The sequence below is a fragment of the Poromitra crassiceps genome (genome assembly GCF_964638095.1).
Source record: "Poromitra crassiceps genome assembly, chromosome: 2".
NCBI lineage: Eukaryota > Metazoa > Chordata > Actinopteri > Beryciformes > Melamphaidae > Poromitra > Poromitra crassiceps.
In genome coordinates, this window is record NC_139624.1 from 105,845,943 (window position 1) to 105,869,810 (window position 23,868).

The 23,868-nt window shown below is 40.7% G+C and overlaps 1 protein-coding gene across 1 annotated transcript in view; it reads left to right on the top strand.

Moving 5' to 3' along the window:
- Positions 1-23,868, top strand: part of LOC310795380 (A-type potassium channel modulatory protein DPP6-like) — a gene marked incomplete at both ends in the record, with an annotated part of 310,720 nt that overhangs the window by 274,099 nt on the left and 12,753 nt on the right. Inside the window, 9 exons of the mRNA XM_083657412.1 lie at positions 2,609-2,763; positions 4,627-4,724; positions 5,903-6,026; positions 9,709-9,747; positions 12,095-12,202; positions 13,005-13,096; positions 20,481-20,528; positions 20,645-20,763; positions 23,678-23,725. Coding sequence (XP_083513538.1) covers positions 2,609-2,763; positions 4,627-4,724; positions 5,903-6,026; positions 9,709-9,747; positions 12,095-12,202; positions 13,005-13,096; positions 20,481-20,528; positions 20,645-20,763; positions 23,678-23,725 — 831 coding nt within the window. The remainder of the gene's footprint in view (positions 1-2,608; positions 2,764-4,626; positions 4,725-5,902; positions 6,027-9,708; positions 9,748-12,094; positions 12,203-13,004; positions 13,097-20,480; positions 20,529-20,644; positions 20,764-23,677; positions 23,726-23,868) is intronic.

Below are 23,868 nucleotides of genomic sequence, written 5' to 3' on the forward strand. Positions count from 1 at the left end.
ACCATGAGTCTGTTAACCCTGGCACTAACATCACCATGAGTCTGTTAACCCTGGCACTAACATCACATGAGTCTGTTAACCCTGGCTGGCACTAACATCACCATGAGTCTGTTGACCCTGGCATTAACATCACCATGAGTCTGTTAACCCTGGCACTAACATCACCATGAGTCTGTTAACCCTGGCTGGCACTAACATCACCATGAGTCTGTTAACCCTGGCTGGCACTGACATCGCCATGAGCCTGAAGCTAGGAAATTATAGCAGGTTTAGTTTAGTTTAGTTTAGTTTATTTGGTCATATTATTCCAGAAATCAATTATCAATACAAGAATTTTCATATAGATCAAACAGGACCAAAAGGTGTAGACTGAAGCCGGGGCTTATTATGTCTACCCTTTTAACACAATCTCAAAAAGCCTTTATAGTGCAAAAGAAAATATTTAGAGAATGAAAGAAGCGAACTAAAGAAAAATAAAAAATTAAATAAAAAATGTTACTCAAACTGGCGTTGTCTCGGCTAAGCAGCATCGAAATTCATCTTTCCATACTTACATACATTCATCCACACAAACATCCATATATACGCCCTACCATATTTACATTGATGTATATTTACATGGTAACACATTTACACTTCTGTATACACATACATACTTGTACACTACACGCACACATTCTTCGATATTTAAACACATGATTTTGTCCATAATTTTGCGATAAATATATAATTTAATATATATATAAACATATATATATATACATATATATATAATATGACTATACCACTGTTTTATATTTATCTATGATCTTGCATTTATACATATTTTTGAAAGTTTTAAGTGAGTTGCACAGTTTCATTTCATCATCAAAATTGTTCCACAGATTCACCCCTTTTACTGAGATGCATCTCTGTTTCACATTCGTTCTTGTTTTTGTTTTCATAAACATAGATGTTCCTCTTAGTTCATAAGGACTGGTTCTGCGTTGGAGGAGCCTCTGAACACAGTCAGGGTGCATATTATTATTTGGTTCAACTAAGTGCAAGTTTCTTTATTTATATACATTCTTGCTAAACTTTGTCATTGTTGACATTTCTACCAGACTGCTGACATTTGATTATTGTGTGTTTATTGACTGCTGATTGACAGGTGTTAATGGAGAGATGTGCATTGTAGCCAGTAGGTGTCATCATCATACAGTCTGCACACATCAAACCTACTACCAAAGTTTATTAGATCCAACGTTGCACAATGTGGCCGGCAATTCACTTATAAGATTGCTAAAATCTTACAGTCTGTAGGTGGCTTTAGACTCTCATTCCATACTGTACAAGAAAAAACCTCCAAGAACACCTTGTTAGGAAAACAAAATGGAAGAAACCTTGACAAGAACATTGACAATGACAGTGACAAGAGAAAAACAGATAGTGGGAGATGGGGGCCCATAGTCAGCATAATTATCACAGGGTTCCCATGGGTCCTTGAAATCCTTGAAAGTTTGTGAATTTGAGAAACAAAATGAAGGCCTTAAAAGTTTTTGAAAATAGACATAAATAGACATGGATCATTGAAAGTGCTTGCATTTATATATTTTGTGCAAGAAGAGAAATGGAAGTGTTTTTTTGCCATGTAACACAGCAGATTCAAGCCTCTCTCTTTTTAATTGTTGTCTGTGAGCTTCTGTAAAGCCTGCTAGTTCTCATTATAAACCTTCTCAGTAATTAACATTGATCCGTGTCTCAAACGTGTTGGGTCCTTGAATTTGAGGGAATAGGGCCTGGGAAGTCATTGAAAAGTCATTGAATTTGATTTTTTTTCCACATTTCTGTTTATTGAAGTTTTCAGGGCATAGATGATACAGCACATCAGTATTTCAATTTCACTGCAAAAACAAAACAAAAGTAAAACAATAATTGACATAGTCCGATCTGATCACCCATCAGAAACACAGTGCACAAGTACATGATCAAATATCCATAATCTACATAGCCCACCCACACAAGAGAAAAGAAGAGAAGAAAGCACAACAGACAGACATCATCAGGCCCAACACATCACAGAGAAACACAAATCAGTCCTTTGGGATCTCAGGAAACTGCAAACCCTTCACCACCCTAAAAAATAATCCCCATGTTTTCAAAAATCTAGTTGACAAGCCTCTCATCGTACAGCGAATTCTTTCCAATTTAATAAAATAAAGAATATCTCTGATCCATAAGGAATGAGAAGGTGGGCTAACGGATTTCCATTTTAATAGAATTAGGCGCCTTGCTAAAAGCGTCGTATAGGCCACAAAGCCTGCTTGGTATTTTGATAATGATACTGTGGGGGGAGGGACTCCGAAAAGAGCTGTTAGAGCGGTAGGCTCAAGTGTCACTCCGACACTTTCTGAGATAGTATTAAAGATTTCTGTCCAATACTTGTGCAAAGAGGGGCATAACCAAAACATATGAATGTATGTGGCTTGAATTTGATATTTAAGAAGGTGCAGGAACCCTGCAGCAGAAACAAGGCAGGACTCACCGCTGTTTGAGTTTTTATTAATTTCCTATTTGTATTAGACCCCTTCTTTATGATTGACAGTCCTTCCCTCTGTCTGTATTCCAGAGGAGATTTTCCACTCCCACGTGGCTCACTGGTGGTCTCCAGACGGCGCCCGGCTGGCGTACGCCACCATCAACGACACCATGGTGCCCAAGATGGAGCTGCCCATGTTCACTGGCATCCCCTACCCAACAGGGAAGGAGTACCACTACCCCAAGGTACAGTTTTCTCCTGTCTGTCTTCCTACTGTCTGGTACCTACTAGTGGAGAGGTACAGGTAGTATCATATTTAACAGATTAAGGATTTGTTCCACAATGAGAAAAACCAACATTGATTGATTGATTGATTGATTGATATTTTTATTTAAGTGTCATGCACCTGGGTGCCCCAGCCCATATGGGCTTACAAGACACTATATCATAATTACAATCGCCAAGATGGCCACACAACAAATCATAATATACCTTTGTACAGAATCAAGAAAAGAAAAGAAAAGAAAGGGCATTTCACTGAGACATTCACTTTCCAGAAACAATTATACTTGGTACTAGGGATGTTCATCAATTATCGAAAATCGATAATCGATCGTTAAGGATTGGAATCGATCCTGTGGCATTTGGATCGATTTTTTAATTATTAAAAAAAAAAAAAAAAAAAAAAAAATTTTTTTTTTTTTGGACTAGGTTTGGGTGGAATTCGTTCCTCCTCGCCCCACTCCATTGCACAGCCGACTAACGTGAGGTGGAGCTTCATATAGTCTCTAGTTTTCTGGCTGGGCACGGGCCTTTGTGCCAACAAAACTGTTTTAAACATGAGAAATTCACACCGGCATGCGCCGGGGACAGCAGTGTTGGAGAGGAGACACATTGAAATAAAGAGTTCATTGAGGAGAACACGTTGTCTTTCGTATTTTCTGCCATAGGCATTCATTTTGTTTAAAAAAAAAAAAAAAAAAAAAAAAAAAATTGAAAATATTGAAAATTTTCTAAGTATTAATAAAATCGATAATCGATAATTGATCGTTAATTCTCACCGATTATCGATTTTGGAAAATTTTCAAAATGAACATCCCTACTTGGTACAATGTTCCCTGTCTTAGCCGCCAGGCATTTTCTATAAATCTGGCTAAAACAAAAATGTCCTTATCAAAAAGTCAACTCAACATATGACCTTCTGACAGCCAAAACAAATTGGGATTCTTCAACTGGATTTTCTCAAATAAAGGATTTCTCAAATCATTGTATATGGGACAATGAAACACAAAATGAAATTCATCCTCCACAACACCAAGATCACAAAAAACACACAAACGCAACTCTTCAGGAACACATGTATATCTACCTACCTCAATTGCCAGTGGTAGGGTACCAGTTCTTAACTGAGCACATAGGGACCTCTGTCCTCTTTTTAGATTTGACATTATATATGGTTCAGTAAAATAATCTTCTTTAATTTGGACATCATTTCTGAGCTTTGGTTTCTTCCAAATCTCCTCCATCCATTGTTCCTTTTGAATCTGAAACAGTTGTTGTTTGACTATACTTACATTACACTGTAGATTATTCATAAAAATCATATGTAAATCACAAAATGAAAATATTGCAGATACCTCTCTTGACCAAGGATAACTGTGTGCTCTGTCCCAATTAAAGATCTTTTTGGTCACCCTATCCTCTGGCAACTGGACAAGGCGGTTCCACAAACGAGCCATTTCACCTCTCTGCTTAACAAGACATGACTCCCATCCCATATCCCCTTCAACAGCCACCTTCACAGTATATTTATGCACTCCAAGAAAGCATCTCATGGCTCGACCAACAATTTGAAAGGGGGGTACTCTTACCAATTGCTAGCACTTTTAGAAAGATATCTTATCGGTATAATTTTTCAACTCCAAATTAGTACTTTTAACGACAGGATACTGTGCATTTCATTTCATTTGATTTTGTTTTTTTGTTTTTTTCTGTTGTTTTCTTGTGGGTTTCTTATGTGCATTGTTTTGGGTTTATAGTTCACTAACATAGTTAAGTCCCTCTGCTTTCGTTCCTGGTCCCTCCCTCTCTTTCATCTGCCCCTGCAGGCCGGTGAGGAGAACCCAGTCATCACTCTGTATGTCGTGAACCTCAACGGTCCCCTTCACACCATTGAGATGAGGAGACCTGAGGATGCCAGGATAGGGTAAACCAGCCAATCTTAGGGCTTTCTCATTTCTTATATTGCATGTAGCTCTCTCTATACTTTTGTTTACATACATCATTGATTTCTCATAATCTCCATTACTCATTTTCTACTACCATCAATTTGCACAGGTCCTGTGTACATATATTTTCTCTTTAGTTAAAAGTGGATAGTAGGTGGTGTCTGTGGCGGCGGTGTCAGTCACAATTTGTGACAGAAGGGATGTCATCAGTGATGTCACGTGAGCAATTGTGATGTCATCAGTGATGTCACTCGGGTAATTGTGATGTCATCAGTGATGTAATAAATCCTTCTTCTTCTTCTATTGTGTTGTATGGCAGTTGGCATCCTTTATGTTGCATTACTGCCTCCTGGATTTATCCAGTTTCCCTACTCTATTACCTTCTGGAATGGTCCATCCATTCTCAGATCCTCCTCACTTGCTCCCTCCTCATCTCTGTAATAAATCCTTCCTGGCTGAGGCTATATAAGTGGTGGGACGAGAGTATAAGTAGGGAGAAGAGGACAAGGGTGAGTTAAGGGGGATAGATAGTTTCTCCAGAGTCTCCACCTAGAATTAATTCTAGTACTATACATTCTTCTAATTTTCATATTTTTTCAGTCATATTTTTACCTCCACCAAGGAGGTTGTGTTTTTGCTGTAGTTTGTTTGTTTGTAGCAGCATTATGGAAAAACTACTGGGCCGATTTTAATGAAACTTGGTGGAAGGTTGTAGCAGGGGCCAAGGAAGAACCCCTTAACTTTGGAGTGGATCCAATCCAACTGACAAAATGTGCATATCATAGCAGACTGACTGTTGGCCTTGGCAGAGGTCTGCGCTCTCGGAGTGCCCTTCTAGTTACTTATGTTCCAGTGTTTTGTTCCATAATGTTTAATAGCCTCCCATTTGCTCTATTTGTATTTATATCCTATTTGTTTTGTCTTTGTTGTGTCTCATTATCTGCTGCCACAGCGACCCAATTTCCCCACGGGGGCTCATTAAAGTTGCATCCAATCTAATTCTAACCTAATCTACAATTAGCAAATTGAAACATTTTGACACTTTCTCAGTCATTATGTTCAGTCAAATAGTCTCGTCTCGCCCCCTGATCCTGGTCCACATGCTTTAGAATGAGAGTTTGCTGTTATTATTCATAGGTTTCTCTGTGTTTTCCAGTGAGTACTATGTCACCATGGTGAAATGGGCCACAACCACCAAACTGGCCATCAACTGGCTGAACAGAGCCCAGAATATCTCTATGCTCACACTGTGTGAGGCGACGACCGGAGTCTGCACGAAGGTACGCCTGGGTTCTGTGTGTTATACTATATTTAACAGAAGGAACGCCTCGGTTCTGTTTGTTATACTATATTTAACAGAAGGTACGCCTCGGTTCTGTGTGTTATACTATATTTAACAGAAGGTATGCCTCGGTTCTGTGTGTTATACTATATTTAACAGAAGGAACGCCTCGGTTCTGTTTGTTATACTATATTTAACAGAAGGTACGCCTCGGTTCTGTTTGTTATACTATATTTAACAGAAGGAACGCCTCGGTTCTGTTTGTTATACTGTATTTAACAGAAGGTACGCCTCGGTTCTGTTTGTTATACTATATTTAACAGAAGGAACGCCTCGGTTCTGTTTGTTATACTATATTTAACAGAAGGTACGCCTGGGTTCTGTGTGTTATACTATATTTAACAGAAGGAACGCCTCGGTTCTGTGTGTTATACTATATTTAACAGAAGGTACGCCTCGGTTCTGTTTGTTATACTATATTTAACAGAAGGTACGCCTCGGTTCTGTTTGTTATACTATATTTAACAGAAGGTACGCCTCGGTTCTGTTTGTTATACTATATTTAACAGAAGGAACGCCTCGGTTCTGTTTGTTATACTGTATTTAACAGAAGGTACGCCTCGGTTCTGTTTGTTATACTATATTTAACAGAAGGAACGCCTCGGTTCTGTTTGTTATACTATATTTAACAGAAGGTACGCCTGGGTTCTGTGTGTTATACTATATTTAACAGAAGGAACGCCTCGGTTCTGTGTGTTATACTATATTTAACAGAAGGTACGCCTCGGTTCTGTTTGTTATACTGTATTTAACAGAAGGTACGCCTCGGTTCTGTTTGTTATACTATATTTAACAGAAGGTACGCCTCGGTTCTGTGTGTTATACTATATTTAACAGAAGGTACGCCTCGGTTCTGTGTGTTATACTATATTTAACAGAAGGTACGCCTCGGTTCTGTGTGTTATACTATATTTAACAGAAGGTACGCCTCGGTTCTGTGTGTTATACTATATTTAACAGAAGGTACGCCTCGGTTCTGTGTGTTATACTATATTTAACAGAAGGTACGCCTCGGTTCTGTGTGTTATACTATATTTAACAGAAGGTACGCCTCGGTTCTGTGTGTTATACTATATTTAACAGAAGGTACACCTCGGTTCTGTGTGTTGTACTATATTTAACAGAAGGTACGCCTCGGTTCTGTGTGTTATACTATATTTAACAGAAGGTACACCTCGGTTCTGTGTGTTATACTATATTTAACAGAAGGTACACCTCGGTTCTGTTTGTTATACTATATTTAACAGAAGGAACGCCTCGGTTCTGTGTGTTATACTATATTTAACAGAAGGTACACCTCGGTTCTGTGTGTTATACTATATTTAACAGAAGGTACGCCTCGGTTCTGTGTGTTATACTATTTAACAGAAGGTACACCTCGGTTCTGTGTGTTGTACTATATTTAACAGAAGGAACACCTCGGTTCTGTGTGTTATACTATATTTAACAGAAGGTACACCTCGGTTCTGTGTGTTATACTATATTTAACAGAAGGTACACCTCGGTTCTGTGTGTTATACTATATTTAACAGAAGGAACGCCTCGGTTCTGTGTGTTATACTATATTTAACAGAAGGTACACCTCGGTTCTGTGTGTTATACTATATTTAACAGAAGGTACACCTCGGTTCTGTTTGTTATACTATATATAACAGTTATACTTGTTATACTTGTTATACTATATTTCCAATCCGGCTTCAGATCACACCACAGTACCGAAACAGCACTACTCAAAGTCACGACCTCCTCCTCTCCTCTGATTCTGGCTCCCTCATCATTCTCCTCCTCCTCGACCTCAGTGCAGCCTTCGACACCATCAACCACTCCATCCTCCTCAGTCGCTTAAAATCAATTGGCATAACCGGCACAGCACTCTCCTGGCTCACATCCTGCCTGTCTGACCGCTTTCACTTCATCTCCATCAACAACTGCAAATCCCACACCACCCCAGTATTACACGGAGTCCCCCAAGGCTCGGTGCTTGGTCCCCTTCTTTTCATCCTCTACATGCTCCCCCTAGGTCACATCATTCGCCGCCATGGACTACAATTTCACTGCTACGCTGACGACACCCAGCTCTATATCTCCACCAAAACCATCACCCCTGCCACTCTCACCACCCTCACTGACTGTCTCACTGAAATAAAAACCTGGATGACCAACAACTTCCTCAAACTCAACTGCAATAAATCAGAAATCATGATCTTTGGCCCAAAATCCCTCCTCCCCTCCTCCCAGAACCTCTCACTCTGCATTGATGGACATACAGTCACCCCCTCCCCTCTGGTCAGAAATCTCGGCGTCATCTTGGATCCCACCCTCTCCTTCAAGTCACACATCAACAACATCACCAAAACATCCTTCTTTCACCTCCGAAACATTACACGACTCCGCCCCACTCTCTCCCCCTCAGCCGCGGAAATACTCATCCACGCCTTCATCACCTCCAGACTAGATTACTGCAACAGCATCCTCTATGGCCTCCCTTCCACTGTCCCCCGTAAACTGCAATATGTCCAAAACTCAGCTGCCCGATTACTCACCCACTCCCGCACCAGAGAACACATCACACCCATCCTCCAACATCTCCACTGGCTCCCCATTCAACACCGCATCCACTTCAAAATCCTGCTCATCACCTACAAAGCCCTCAATAATCTGGCCCCCTCTTACCTAACAGATCTCCTCCAGCGCCACTCCCCCACCCGCCGTCTCCGCTCTGCTGATGCCAACCTCCTCACCCCCATCACCAAAACCAAGCACCGCCCCACGGGGGACAGAGCCTTTGCCATCGCTGCCCCAACCCTCTGGAACTCTCTGCCCCTCAATATCAGAAACTCCGACTCACTCACCTCCTTCAAAACCCAACTCAAATCCCACCTCTTCAAAACAGCCTACAATATCTGACTTCTACCTCCAACCACCATTCCATCTCTGCAATCTATTGATTTGTATTTGTTTTCGTTCTTGTTATTTAGTTCTGTTTACTGTATTATTTTTCTATGTATTGTAAAGCGTCTTTGAGTTCCCCAGAAAAACTTATGTATTATTATTATATTATTATTTAACAGAAGGTACGCCTCAGTTCTGTGTGTTATACTATATTTAACAGAAGGTACGCCTCAGTTCTGTGTGTTATACTATATTTAACAGAAGGTACGCCTCGGTTCTGTGTGTTGTACTATATTTAACAGTAAATAGAAAAAGGGAGCTTCTTGATGCTTATAGAAGCATTTAATAAAGAAGTAATGTACAGGTATACTTATTCAGTTAATACAAAGTACATCTTTAAGAAAGGACAAGGGCACAAGGGACGCAACGCGTTTCAACCTCTGGTCTTCGTCAGGCTGCTACAGCCTGACGAATACATATATATGACAGATATGTACAGCCTGACGAATACATATATATGACAGATATGTTATGTGTGTGTGTTGTACTTTATGTAACAGATAAGTTATGTTTTGTGTTATACTACATGTAACAGATACGTTATGTGTGCGTGTGTGTGTTATACTTTATGTAACAGAGACCTTGCTGTATGTGTGTGTGTTATATGTAACAGAGACCGTGTTGCTTTTCTGCACCAACTGAACCCTTGTCTCAACTGCTCTTTACAGAAACATGAAGACGAAAGTGAAGGATGGCTGCACAGGCAGGTAGGATGGCAGTCCTGCAGAAATAACATGCTTCCTGTCAATCAATCAATCAGCCATCATTTATATAGTATATTTTTCACACACATAATGCAGCACAGTGTGCTTCACGTTATTTTTGGACTAAAATGTTCACTGGAAGATTATAATTCCAAGGTCATGCTGTGACTCCAGGATGAGATAAATGTAGAGGAACATAGTAGCTCCACTTCCATGTCTGAGTTTGATCATTTAACAGAGATAAGTAAATGTCTTGTTTTTTAACAGCATTCAAAAAGCAAAAGTACACACATCTCCTGAAAAACCATTTATAATGCATCTTTCTTGATTAGCTACATCACAGCATCTCCTGAAAAACATTTATAGTGGATCTGACTTGTTGAGCTCACTTTAGCTAGATCACATCTGGAAAACAACCAGTCGGGTGTAATAAATAAATGTAAATTGTAATTAATTAATTGTAAAAATAAATAAAATAGAACTCATCCGCGATTGGCGGCCCGGATTCGGCCCGCGGGTCGCCAGTTGAATGGCCCTGCCCTACGGGAAGTGTTCGGGGTCCTGCGACTACAGATGACACCACGACTTCACGCATTATGATTTGCTGCAGTGGCCAAACAGTGGCGATATTAGCTAGATATTTGTCCGCATTAGCGAGCAACCTGATGATCTAACATTGATAATGTTAGATACATTTATAACATTGATAACATAGATAATGTTAGCTTTACCACCATTGACTGTTATTTGCTATAGGTAACATTAGCTTGCTTGCTAAAGGAACACATTGCTAGCTAACTAGCTGAAAGTGTGTACATAATGTTTCATGGTGTTACAAGATGTAGATATGTGTTATTAGTGTACATTACCTAGCATGAAGTGTAAATGTAAGCTCTCACATTTATTTTCAAAAAGTAAGGCTCATGATCATGAGAACTGGTCCTGTCCTGTACACCTGAATCCTGATGAATGAATGTTTGTATGATTCATATTTTTAATGTGCCCAAATGTCTGAGAACATCAGTAGCTTAGCTTGTTAGCTAATCTAAAGCTGTCGGACATTTTTGGCACATTAAGCCGACGTGCCCAACATACAGCCAATCACAATACGTGAAGCCGTGATGTCATCTGTAGTTGCGGGACCCCAAACATATCTGGCAGGGCTAGTAGATTGGAACTCACACCCGTGTCCCTGCAGCTGCTGCTCAGCCAGCTTGAAGGAGCATAGTTTGGAGCTTCTCTCCTTGTCCTGAGCCTGCTGGGAGGCATTTCTTTGTCCATTTGGACAGTCTGCTGCTGTATCTCTCTGAACTTCCTGCAGTTCATCTTGGAGCTCAGGGATCATTTGCAGCACATTGCCGTTGGTCTTGAGGGCCAGCAGCTGGTCAGCAAGCTTAGGAGATTCTCCCTCCTTAACCTGAGCCTACTGGGAGAAGGTGTTTCTTGAGTTTTTTTTTTGTTATAACGGCAGCTCGGGACTCTACTGTCGTAATTGTCTGTCCAAAACACTTATTTAATTCTACTGTAGCGAAGCTTTTGGGCTCGCTGGGGGCAAAGCCCTGGGGCTTGCCTCGTGAAGTGTGCTGGATCGTGTATGAAGGCTCACGGGCTGGGATCGATCAGAATCACGGAGATGGAGATAGGGACCGACATGTCGGTCCTGGGACGCGGTTGAATTACCACTGCTGACCTGTCTGGTTGTAAGGCAGTGGGTCACCAGGGCCTGGCTGGTTGTAAGACAGCAGGGGTTCAGTTCGGGTCCGCAATAGGTTGGGCTAATGGTTGACATTATTAGGGTTGTAGGAATACCTGAAGAAGTATGGAAGTCGAAGGAATCTCGAAGGAATCAAGCAGGAATCTCTCGGATGTGGTGTAGCGTCACGGAACACTTTGTTTATATGGTCGCGTTCCGTTGTATGACATCACGTCATTGGTGATGTCACAACGTTCGAGGTAGCTATGACATCATCGGTGTTATGTCTGACATCGCCGATGACCTCACAGGTGAACTCTACGCTATGACATCATTGTCATCGCTGATGATGTCGTCATCATTACGTCGCTGACGTGTCGGCTGGTAGGCATCGACTGCCCCAAGAACAGGCCTGACGGTGGGCCATTATGGACCGTTTCTACATCTACATCAGTGATTATTGCTCATGGCTATGAAAATTTTAGGAAGAAGGAAAAAAACATATATGTAGTTTGTTTGTGGTTAGTAACTAATGATAAAAAAAAAAGTGTTATTTGGGGATTTCTATTTCACTGCATTGGCCTACTGACTTTGTCTCTTCTCTCATCAACTGATTTGATTTAAACTGAACTGAACTGAATGTTTGTCTGTCTCCAGAATGAGAAGCCTCTGTTCTCCAAAGACGGGCTGAAGCTGTTCTTCACCAGAGCCATCCCTCAAGGAGGCCGGGGAAAGTTCTTCCATATCTCCATGTCCATCTCCCAGGTACACTGATATGTTTCACATTAGCTAATGCAGATAACACCTACCACTAAAAATGATAAATGGGGTAGGCTAAGGTCACTTTGTTATTGAGAGAACAAAGAGGTCATGCTGAAAGAAGCAAGTGATGCAAGTTTCATAAAATCTCCTGTTCATTGCTCAATGTGTTAGATGATGTCATCATTCCTACTACGATGTCGACAGTGGTGAATGATGTCATATTTCGGATGTCCCCTCCAAACTGATGCCATACAAACAACTCCACGTTATGACATCACTGATGAGGTCATAACGCAATGTGATGTCACGTTCGGGCCCTATAAGAATTGGCTCTGCTCACCCTTCGCAGTTCGTTCATAGTTTCTCCTGACTGCAACAGTTCCCAGCTTCGAACCCTGCAGGTCCACCTTATCAGGTGCTACAGCATTTCCAGTTATCGACCGCTTCAAGCCCCTAGTTATCTTGGCCATCAAGTGTCTGCATGTAGACCCACCTGACCCCAGCTTAGCACAATGCTTACAAAAGCAATGATGATGTCCTCTGAAATGTTACTAGCTTTTATGAAAATAGCCAATAACTTTAATAATCTTCAATACTTTCATGGCAGCAATGACTATAAAAATAGGTGTAATTCTTATTGTTTTGCAATTAAACTTTCCAATTACTCTGTAATGTAATGTAATCTTTCCAGTGTATTCGCCTATGTTAATTTTACTTAGGTACTTATTTCAGAATTACATTTGCATACTTTTTGTGTTGGTAAGTTTCCATATTGTTTCTGCATCACTTCCTCCCTCACCCACAGCCCAACACCAGCACAGACACGCTGCAGTCCATCACATCTGGAGACTGGGATGTCACCCAGGTCCTGGCCTACAGTGAGGACAGCCAGCTGATGTAAGCACCCTCCACCCCCCTGTGTCGTGTTGTGTTGTGTCGCATCGTGTCGTGTTGTGTTGTGTCGCATCATTTTGTGTTGTGTCGTGCTGTGTCGTGTTGTATCGTGCCGTGTTGTGTTGTGTCGTGTCATGCGTGTCGTGCTGTGCCGTGTCGTATTGTGTTGTGTCGCATCGTGTTGTGTTGTGTCGTGTAGTGTTGTGTTGTGTCACATCGTGTAGTGTTGTGTCGTGTCATGTCACGTCGTGTCATGTAGTTTTGTGTTGTGTTGTGTCACATCGTGTAGAGTTGTGTCGTGTCACGTCGTGTCGTGTAGTTTTGTGTTGTGTTGTGTCACATCGTGTAGTGTTGTGTCGTGTCGTGTCATGTAGTTTTGTGTTGTGTTGTGTCACATCGTGTAGTGTTGTGTCGTGTCGTGTAGTGTTGTGTCCTGCCATGTTGTGTTGCATCATGTTGTGTTGTGTCGCGTTGTGTTGTATTGTCGTGTTGGGTTTACGTTGCATTGTGTTGTGTCACGTCGTGTTGTGTCATGTTGCATTGTGTTGTGTCGCATCGTGTAGTGTTGTGTTGTGTCGTGTTGTGTTGTGTCATGTCGTGTTGTGCAGACAAGTAACTTCTGACTTTCTGGATGTCAACCTCAGTCTCCTACTCCTTATAGCCATAAAACCTTGGGCCCTATCTTACGCCTGGTGCGAGGGCAAGCGTTGTCCTTCCTAGTTTCTAGCACTCAAAATCTCCCTTTGTTTCTTTTACTTACCACTGGGTCAGTGCATCAAATGATGTGTTTCAGCAACCCAGTGGTTGAAGAAACAAAGTGAGATTGTGAGTGCTAGAAACTAGCACAGACAACACTTGCCCTCCCACCGGGCATAAGATAGGGCCCCTTGTGTTTTGGATTGTTTTCCTGTAGTTGGTTTGGCTTATTCTCACTCCTAACAAACGGCAACATAGCTCGCTTGGAAACAATCACATTTTCAGCCATTTGATGCCCCTCGAGCTCCAATTACATTGTTCTCTGCCCAAAACAAACCAAACCAAAGGTGAAGATTTTTCTCTATCTGTTCCCTGTCCCTCGTTTCTCTTTTTGTTCCTCTTGTTTGTTTTGTGTCGACTCATATTGTCAGCGTCTTGTTGTTGTTTTTTGTCGACTCATATTGTCAGTGTCTTGTTGTTGTTTTTGTCAACTTGTATTGTCAGCGTCTTGTTGTTGTTTTTTGTCGACTCATATTGTCAGCGTCTTGTTGTTTTGTGTTGACTCATATTGTCAGCGTCTTGTTGTTGTTTTTGTCAACTTGTATTGTCAGCGTCTTGTTGTTGTTTTTTGTCGACTCATATTGTCAGCGTCTTGTTGTTTTTTGTCGACTCATATTGTCAGCGTCTTGTTGTTGTTTTGTGTTGACTCATATTGTCAGCGTCTTGTTGTTGTTTTTGTCAACTTGTATTGTCAGCGTCTTGTTGTTGTTTTTTGTCGACTCATATTGTCAGTGTCTTGTTGTTGTTTTTGTCAACTTGTATTGTCAGCGTCTTGTTGTTGTTTTTTGTCGACTCATATTGTCAGCGTCTTGTTGTTTTTTGTCGACTCATATTGTCAGCGTCTTGTTGTTGTTTTTGTCAACTTGTATTGTCAGCGTCTTGTTGTTGTTTTTGTCGACTCATATTGTCAGCGTCTTGTTGGTGTTTTTTGTCGACTCATATTGTCAGTGTCTTGTTGTTGTTTTTGTCAACTTGTATTGTCAGCGTCTCGTTGTTTTTGTCAACTTGTATTGTCAGCGTCTTGTTGTTGTTTTTTGTCGACTCATATTGTCAGCGTCTTGTTGTTGTTTTTGTCGACTCATATTGTCAGCGTCTTGTTGGTGTTTTTTGTCGACTCATATTGTCAGTGTCTTGTTGTTGTTTTTGTCAACTTGTATTGTCAGCGTCTCGTTGTTTTTGTCAACTTGTATTGTCAGCGTCTTGTTGTTGTTTTGTGTTGACTCATATTGTCAGCGTCTTGTTGTTTTTTGTCGACTCATATTGTCAGCGTCTTGTTGTTGTTTTTTGTCGACTCATATTGTCAGCGTCTTGTTGTTGTTTTTTGTCGACTCATATTGTCAGTGTCTTGTTGTTGTTTTTGTCAACTTGTATTGTCAGCGTCTTGTTGTTGTTTTTTGTCGACTCATATTGTCAGCGTCTTGTTGTTGTTTTTTGTCGACTCATATTGTCAGTGTCTTGTTGTTGTTTTTGTCAACTTGTATTGTCAGCGTCTTGTTGTTGTTTTTTGTCGACTCATATTGTCAGCGTCTTGTTGTTGTTTTTTGTCGACTCATATTGTCAGTGTCTTGTTGTTGTTTTTGTCAACTTGTATTGTCAGCGTCTTGTTGTTGTTTTTTGTCGACTCATATTGTCAGCGTCTTGTTGTTGTTTTTTGTCGACTCATATTGTCAGTGTCTTGTTGTTGTTTTTGTCAACTTGTATTGTCAGCGTCTTGTTGTTGTTTTTTGTCGACTCATATTGTCAGTGTCTTGTTGTTGTTTTTGTCAACTTGTATTGTCAGCGTCTTGTTGTTGTTTTTTGTCGACTCATATTGTCAGCGTCTTGTTGTTGTTTTTGTCAACTTGTATTGTCAGCGTCTTGTTGTTGTTTTTGTCGACTCATATTGTCAGCGTCTTGTTGGTGTTTTTTGTCGACTCATATTGTCAGTGTCTTGTTGTTGTTTTTGTCAACTTGTATTGTCAGCGTCTCGTTGTTTTTGTCAACTTGTATTGTCAGCGTCTTGTTGTTGTTTTTTGTCGACTCATATTGTCAGCGTCTTGTTGTTGTTTTTGTCGACTCATATTGTCAGCGTCTTGTTGGTGTTTTTTGTCGACTCATATTGTCAGTGTCTTGTTGTTGTTTTTGTCAACTTGTATTGTCAGCGTCTCGTTGTTTTTGTCAACTTGTATTGTCAGCGTCTTGTTGTTGTTTTGTGTTGACTCATATTGTCAGCGTCTTGTTGTTTTTTGTCGACTCATATTGTCAGCGTCTTGTTGTTGTTTTTTGTCGACTCATATTGTCAGCGTCTTGTTGTTGTTTTTTGTCGACTCATATTGTCAGTGTCTTGTTGTTGTTTTTGTCAACTTGTATTGTCAGCGTCTTGTTGTTGTTTTTTGTCGACTCATATTGTCAGCGTCTTGTTGTTGTTTTTTGTCGACTCATATTGTCAGTGTCTTGTTGTTGTTTTTGTCAACTTGTATTGTCAGCGTCTTGTTGTTGTTTTTTGTCGACTCATATTGTCAGTGTCTTGTTGTTGTTTTTGTCAACTTGTATTGTCAGCGTCTCGTTGTTTTTGTCAACTTGTATTGTCAGCGTCTTGTTGTTGTTTTTTGTCGACTCATATTGTCAGCGTCTTGTTGTTGTTTTTTGTCGACTCATATTGTCAGTGTCTTGTTGTTGTTTTTGTCAACTTGTATTGTCAGCGTCTTGTTGTTGTTTTTTGTCGACTCATATTGTCAGTGTCTTGTTGTTGTTTTTGTCAACTTGTATTGTCAGCGTCTTGTTGTTTTTTGTCGACTCATATTGTCAGCGTCTTGTTGTTGTTTTTTGTCGACTCATATTGTCAGTGTCTTGTTGTTGTTTTTGTCAACTTGTATTGTCAGCGTCTTGTTGTTGTTTTTTGTCGACTCATATTGTCAGTGTCTTGTTGTTGTTTTTGTCAACTTGTATTGTCAGCGTCTTGTTGTTGTTTTTTGTCGACTCATATTGTCAGCGTCTTGTTGTTTTTTGTCCACTCATATTGTCAGCGTCTTGTTGTTGTTTTTGTCAACTTGTATTGTCAGCGTCTTGTTGTTTCTTGTCCACTCATATTGTCAGCGTCTTGTTGTTGTTTTTTGTCGACTCATATTGTCAGTGTCTTGTTGTTGTTTTTTGTCCACTCATATTGTCAGCGTCTTGTTGTTGTTTTTTGTCGACTCATATTGTCAGTGTCTTGTTGTTGTTTTTGTCAACTTGTATTGTCAGCGTCTTGTTGTTGTTTTTTGTCGACTCATATTGTCAGTGTCTTGTTGTTGTTTTTGTCAACTTGTATTGTCAGCGTCTTGTTGTTGTTTTTTGTCGACTCATATTGTCAGCGTCTTGTTGTTTTTTGTCCACTCATATTGTCAGCGTCTTGTTGTTGTTTTTGTCAACTTGTATTGTCAGCGTCTTGTTGTTTCTTGTCCACTCATATTGTCAGCGTCTTGTTGTTGTTTTTTGTCGACTCATATTGTCAGTGTCTTGTTGTTGTTTCTTGTCCACTCATATTGTCAGCGTCTTGTTGTTGTTTTTTGTCCACTCATATTGTCAGCGTCTTGTTGTTTCTTGTCCACTCATATTGTCAGCGTCTTGTTGTTGTTTTTGTCAACTTGTATTGTCAGCGTCTTGTTGTTTTTTGTCGACTCATATTGTCAGCGTCTTGTTGTTTTTTGTCCACTCATATTGTCAGCGTCTTGTTGTTGTTTTTGTCAACTTGTATTGTCAGCGTCTTGTTGTTTCTTGTCCACTCATATTGTCAGCGTCTTGTTGTTGTTTTTTGTCGACTCATATTGTCAGTGTCTTGTTGTTGTTTTTTGTCCACTCATATTGTCAGCGTCTTGTTGTTGTTTTTTGTCGACTCATATTGTCAGTGTCTTGTTGTTGTTTTTGTCAACTTGTATTGTCAGCGTCTTGTTGTTGTTTTTTGTCGACTCATATTGTCAGTGTCTTGTTGTTGTTTTTGTCAACTTGTATTGTCAGCGTCTTGTTGTTGTTTTTTGTCGACTCATATTGTCAGCGTCTTGTTGTTTTTTGTCCACTCATATTGTCAGCGTCTTGTTGTTGTTTTTGTCAACTTGTATTGTCAGCGTCTTGTTGTTTCTTGTCCACTCATATTGTCAGCGTCTTGTTGTTGTTTTTTGTCGACTCATATTGTCAGTGTCTTGTTGTTGTTTCTTGTCCACTCATATTGTCAGCGTCTTGTTGTTGTTTTTTGTCCACTCATATTGTCAGCGTCTTGTTGTTTTTTGTCCACTCATATTGTCAGCGTCTTGTTGTTTCTTGTCCACTCATATTGTCAGCGTCTTGTTGTTGTTTTTGTCAACTTGTATTGTCAGCGTCTTGTTGTTGTTTTTTGTCGACTCATATTGTCAGCGTCTTGTTGTTTTTTGTCCACTCATATTGTCAGCGTCTTGTTGTTGTTTTGTGTCGACTCATATTGTCAGCGTCTTGTTGTTGTTTTGTGTCGACTCATATTGTCAGCGTCTTGTTGTTTTTTGTCCACTCATATTGTCAGCGTCTCGTTGTTTTTGTCAACTTGTATTGTCAGCGTCTTGTTGTTGTTTTTGTCAACTTGTATTGTCAGCGTCTTGTTGTTGTTTTTGTCGACTCATATTGTCAGCGTCTTGTTGTTGTTTTTTGTCGACTCATATTGTCAGTGTCTTGTTGTTGTTTTTGTCAACTTGTATTGTCAGCGTCTTGTTGTTGTTTTTGTCAACTTGTATTGTCAGCGTCTTGTTGTTGTTTTTTGTCGACTCATATTGTCAGCGTCTTGTTGTTTTTTGTCGACTCATATTGTCAGCGTCTTGTTGTTTTTTGTCCACTCATATTGTCAGCGTCTTGTTGTTTTTTGTCGACTCATATTGTCAGCGTCTTGTTGTTTCTTGTCCACTCATATTGTCAGCGTCTTGTTGTTGTTTTTGTCGACTCATATTGTCAGTGTCTTGTTGTTGTTTTTGTCAACTTGTATTGTCAGTGTCTTGTTGTTTTTTGTCCACTCATATTGTCAGCGTCTTGTTGTTTCTTGTCGACTCATATTGTCAGCGTCGTGTTGTTGTTTTTTGTCGACTCATATTGTCAGCGTCTTGTTGTTTTTTGTCGACTCATTGTCAGCGTCTTGTTGTTTTTTGTCGACTCATTGTCAGCGTCTTGTTGTTGTTTTTTGTCGACTCATATTGTCAGCGTCTTGTTGTTTTTTGTCGACTCATGTTGTCAGCGTCTTTAGGTCATTGAAAAGCGCTTTATAAGTTACATGAATTATTATTATTTATTATTCAGATTTGGCCTACTTCTTTACTAAAAGGATTCCACCCCTCTCTTTCTCCTTCATTCATTTATGAAACATCCATTCTAGTGAGTGGACACTAGTGCAGAGTTTGTACGCATACTGAGTGAACACAGCTCTACCAAAGGCTGCTTCACTTCATACTGTGGCCCAATTAACTCATTGAGTGCCAATGACGACTTTAGTCGTCAATTCAGATAGTAACGTTGAGTGCCAATGACGACTAAAGTCGTCAATTGCGTTTTTTGACGGTGGGACGTGGATCAAAGCCAGATCCATCTCCTGTGAAAGTATGGTGCATGTTGAATGTGTAAAAGCTATTTTAGGGACGCATTAGGTGGCGACAGCGCTCTCCAGATTAGAGAAAGGCGAGGAAAAAAGAGAGAAGAAGTCATGGGGAAACGGAAATCGCATCGATATGCATGAAGCATAACGTTAGCTGTGCCTGTGAACAGCAGTCAATCTGCTGCCACAATTGAGCCCCTCCGTCTCCGCTGCGATAGCCCCTCCATATGATTTAGTTGCCGACACCAGCGTCTTTCTGAAAAGTTACATTATTCTCAGCTGGGAGCCGGCGACACGCTGTGAAAAAGTGGGGGGATGCAGTGCACTTTTCAGTGCAGACAGAGCAAACGCAGAGCAAACGCAGCAGAGCCGCAGCAGACACTCCCACGGAGGAGGAGGAGGGGGGTGGGGCACGCAGGGCACTACAGCATACAACCATTGACAGTAAACACAGACCCAGACAGCAGGCTCGATAGACAGAGAGACAGGCAAACAAGCTAGAATATCTGATGCCCACCAGCAGTAAATCAAGACCAGCAAGAAGGTGTAGGGTCTGCGCACGCAGGGGCCAGTGCTGCTGGTTGCAGCTAAAAAATATTATTTGGCCAAACAAAATTCCTTTGTTTTCACTGTTTTATTGAAGGAAATTATTTTTGAGGTGTCATTACATCAGAAAATATTAGCTTCAGAGTCAATGATGTGCTTGAAATGCTTCATTTCACAAAAGGCGGAATATCTCAGCTTCTAAATTGAAATGTGTGTTTTTGCTAAAATCAACCTATCTTCTCTGGCTGATAACTAAAGAACGGAAAATGATATCAATAAACTTTTTTTTGCAGATGATAGAAGAGAGTCTCATCGTTCTTTGTGCGTGTTCGGTGTTTACATAGTAATATCACACAATATTCTGTGGGCCTCGAGAAATCACTGAAAACGCTCTGAAACTCTGGCCCGTTCTCCAAAAGTGGCTGGCACTCAATGAGTTAAGAGCAAGCCTGTGTGCCATGGTGGTGTGTGCTGTGCTCTCATGGTGTTGTAATTGCATTCTTGTTATTTGTGTCAACACAGATACTTCTTGAGCACAGAGGATGATCCGAAGCGAAGGCATCTGTACAGGTTTGAAGTGTTCAACTGTTCTCTGTAGCAGCAGTTTTGGAAGTGCAACATGCATACAGTATGGTTTACTCATCAAGGATCTGTAAAAGTTGAGTGTGCTCTCCCTGTTTCCGTAGCGCGGACACGGTCGGCCCGTTCAACCGCCGTTGCCTGTCATGTGACTTCCCCGATGGCTGCGGCTACGTTACCGGCTCCTTCAGCTACAACATGAGCTACTTCCTGCTCGACTGCCAAGGTAGCCGACGCTGCGTTTGTCTTGTGTTCAGCTCAACTCAGGCTTCCTACGGGTCCTTGAAATCCTTAAAAGTTTGTGAATTTGAGGAGAAAAAATCAAGGCCTTCAAGGTTTTTGAAAGTAGACATAAATAGACATCGGTCATTGAAAGTGCTTAATTTATATATTTTGTGCAAGAATAGAAATTGATGTTGTTTTTACTTAACGTGTAACAGCACAGTTGAGAAAAGCTCACACATTCAAGCCTCTCTCTCTTTTTAATTGTATTGCAAAAAAGTTTTCACACTTGAGGGAGGTGGAAAAGTCGGGTGTATCGATAAAAGAAAAATGTGATGAGTGCAGTGGAAGCAGATTAAGCGATATTCCGTTGTCTCTCCATTCAAAAACCACGCAGTTTGCCTTGATCATTGCAAAACATGACATGCTGTGTAGCCTACACAATAGGGCTACACACAGTAATTAATGGTAAATAGGCTACACAGCACAATACCCGCCGTGGTAAACAGAAGAAGACTGGGTTATTAACTTTAAGGTGACTCACTTCTAGAATTGAATGAAATTGTATTCACTTACTATCTGCTCCATGGATTATAACTTTAAGCTTGTCGAGTTGCACCTGTTAATCCAGAAATTGCATTACCTTTGTCTACTTGTAGATCATCAAGAAACTTTAAATGAATAATGTTAGATGTGTTTAATAGAGCTGTATCGGGTCTAGCAGCTGATCAGCAGCTCAGACAGCCTTAAACACGAGGTGATTGACAGCTCTATAATTCGCATCATAGCAGTAGATGCAGATGGAAACGCGCATTATTTCACATTTTCTTTTGCCGACTTTCTGAAAATTAGATTAAAATTTGCGATACGTTTGGAAGGAAACCCAACTTGTGAGCCTCTGTAAAGCCTGCTAGTTCTCATTATAAAAAGTCTCAGTGTGTTGTAACAGTAATTAACCTTGAACCATGTCTCAAACTATGCCGTGTTGGGTCATTGTATTTGAGGGAATTGGGCCTGGAAAGTCCTTGAAAAGTCCTTGAATTTGATGTTTAAGAAGGTGTGGGAAGCCTGTAAATTGTAACTTTGAATGAATGAATGAATGAAAAAAATGTATTGGTCACCACCACCACCACCAAGCATACACTTATGGACATAACCAAAGGTTTGGGGCAGAAGCAAACGCTTATGTAAAGCCCCCCCTTTTCTTACAATTAAAATAAGAAGATCATCATGATCAGACATTTTGGACATTGTCCTTACTTGCCATCAAATAAACAACAAAGGATTTCAAGGAAAAATATCCTAATACAAGAAACAAAAACAAAAAAAGCAAAAAAAAGTAAATAAGTAATACAACAGTCAAAAATCAGTGGGTAGCAAATAACAAAACAAACACAGTCCATACATGCATATTCATACATTTTATAATCATTGTTTTATTATTATTATTATTATATACATATACATATACATATACCTATATATATATATATATACCGTACTTACCGGTATACATACACTTTTTTTTTTTTTTTTTTTTTTGTCTCATTACCATTTCTCTCCTGCAACAAACACCTCGGCTCTTCAGTTCATTTTCAGAATCTCAACTTGATGTAGAAACAAATGGTATCAAATGAGTAAAGGTTCTGTTATTTCAGTCAGATGTGAACCTTGACACATTTCATATTTAAGCACGGATCCACTACTGTCTGTAAACTACACTTGAACCTTTCCTTGGTTATCCATTACCGATCCAACCCTCAGTATCGACACCACACACCACCAGAGTGTGCACTGAAAATCAGCTACCCTGTCATGCATTTTTAATACACGCATGGCTTGGGTTCGATTCCCACCTGGGACGCTGTGGCCGCTGGAGTTGTGACCCCCCCATATCTTCAGTGCCTACTGCCCAGGTGGGCTATCTCGTCGAAAGGGCCTTTCTGTGTGGAGTTTGCATGTTCTCCCCGTACCCCCCAGGGGGTTCCTCCGTACATAACCCCCCACTAAAAACATGCAGAAGATCGTCATCCGACCAGTGACGACAACATCTGAAGTTGGTCCAATGATGGTCCAATGAAGGTCCCCGGGCGCTGGAAAGAAATAGCGACCACTGCTCCTGGCCTGCCCCCCTGGAGGAAAGGACAAGCCTGGATGGGTCAAATGCAGAGGACATATTTCACCGGCCACCGTCAGCATGAGTGTGTATTGTGGCAGCATGCATGTGTTGTAGTGTGTTCATGTGACAATAAAGATGGGCTGCCGTCTGAAATCGTGTTTTTAATCGTGGCCCACTCACACACATTTATCCGCCGAGGCTATGAAATCAGCGGAAAAAGGAGAGAGCAAACGGCTGGCACAGTTCACACAGTAGCATCCACAATGTTCCTGCTCTGTGTTCCCAATTTGCTGAGTGCATCAATCACTTCATTTCCTGTCCCTCCACCAGCAGCTGAGCTTTTAGGACTGGGCTTCGGGGACTGAGTCTCTATTTGTGGCCTAGCTCTAGAAAAGCTATTTCATTAATCAAATAAGCAAAGGATCGCCTCTTCCTCTGAAAGAGCAAAGAATGGGGGGGTGTCTTTTGTGTGTTTCCCTTCTCCTATTCCCTGCAGGCTAGTTACTGCAAGGTTCTTAGTGCACAGAGACACTTTGTTCATTTGTTGATGCATCCAAACTTTGCTAATGTCAAAAACAAAAACAGTGTGTGCGAAGTGAGAAGTTGAACGGAGAGCTTGAAAATGAGAGCAAAACTTCTAACTCATTGACATCTTTGAAATGAAAGTCATACCTACAGTAATGGAACAGTGCCACCACATGCCATGGACACTTTTGAAACTGCGTCTTGGTAGCCTGGTGATAAGATACAAAAAACAATGTTAACATGTCTTCTTGTTGTTGTCATTGTGTCCCTTTAGGCCCTGACATCCCGTTTGTAGCAGTATACAACACACAGGACAAACAGAGTGAGTATTTCTACCAACTAATTAAATGTTGTGCTTCTTCATGTCTCTGAATGACATTAAAATGTGTCAAATGACCTCATCAAAAGGGGACAGATGCATTTGATTGATGGCCCTGGATGTAATGGCCACCTGTGTGCTGAGTC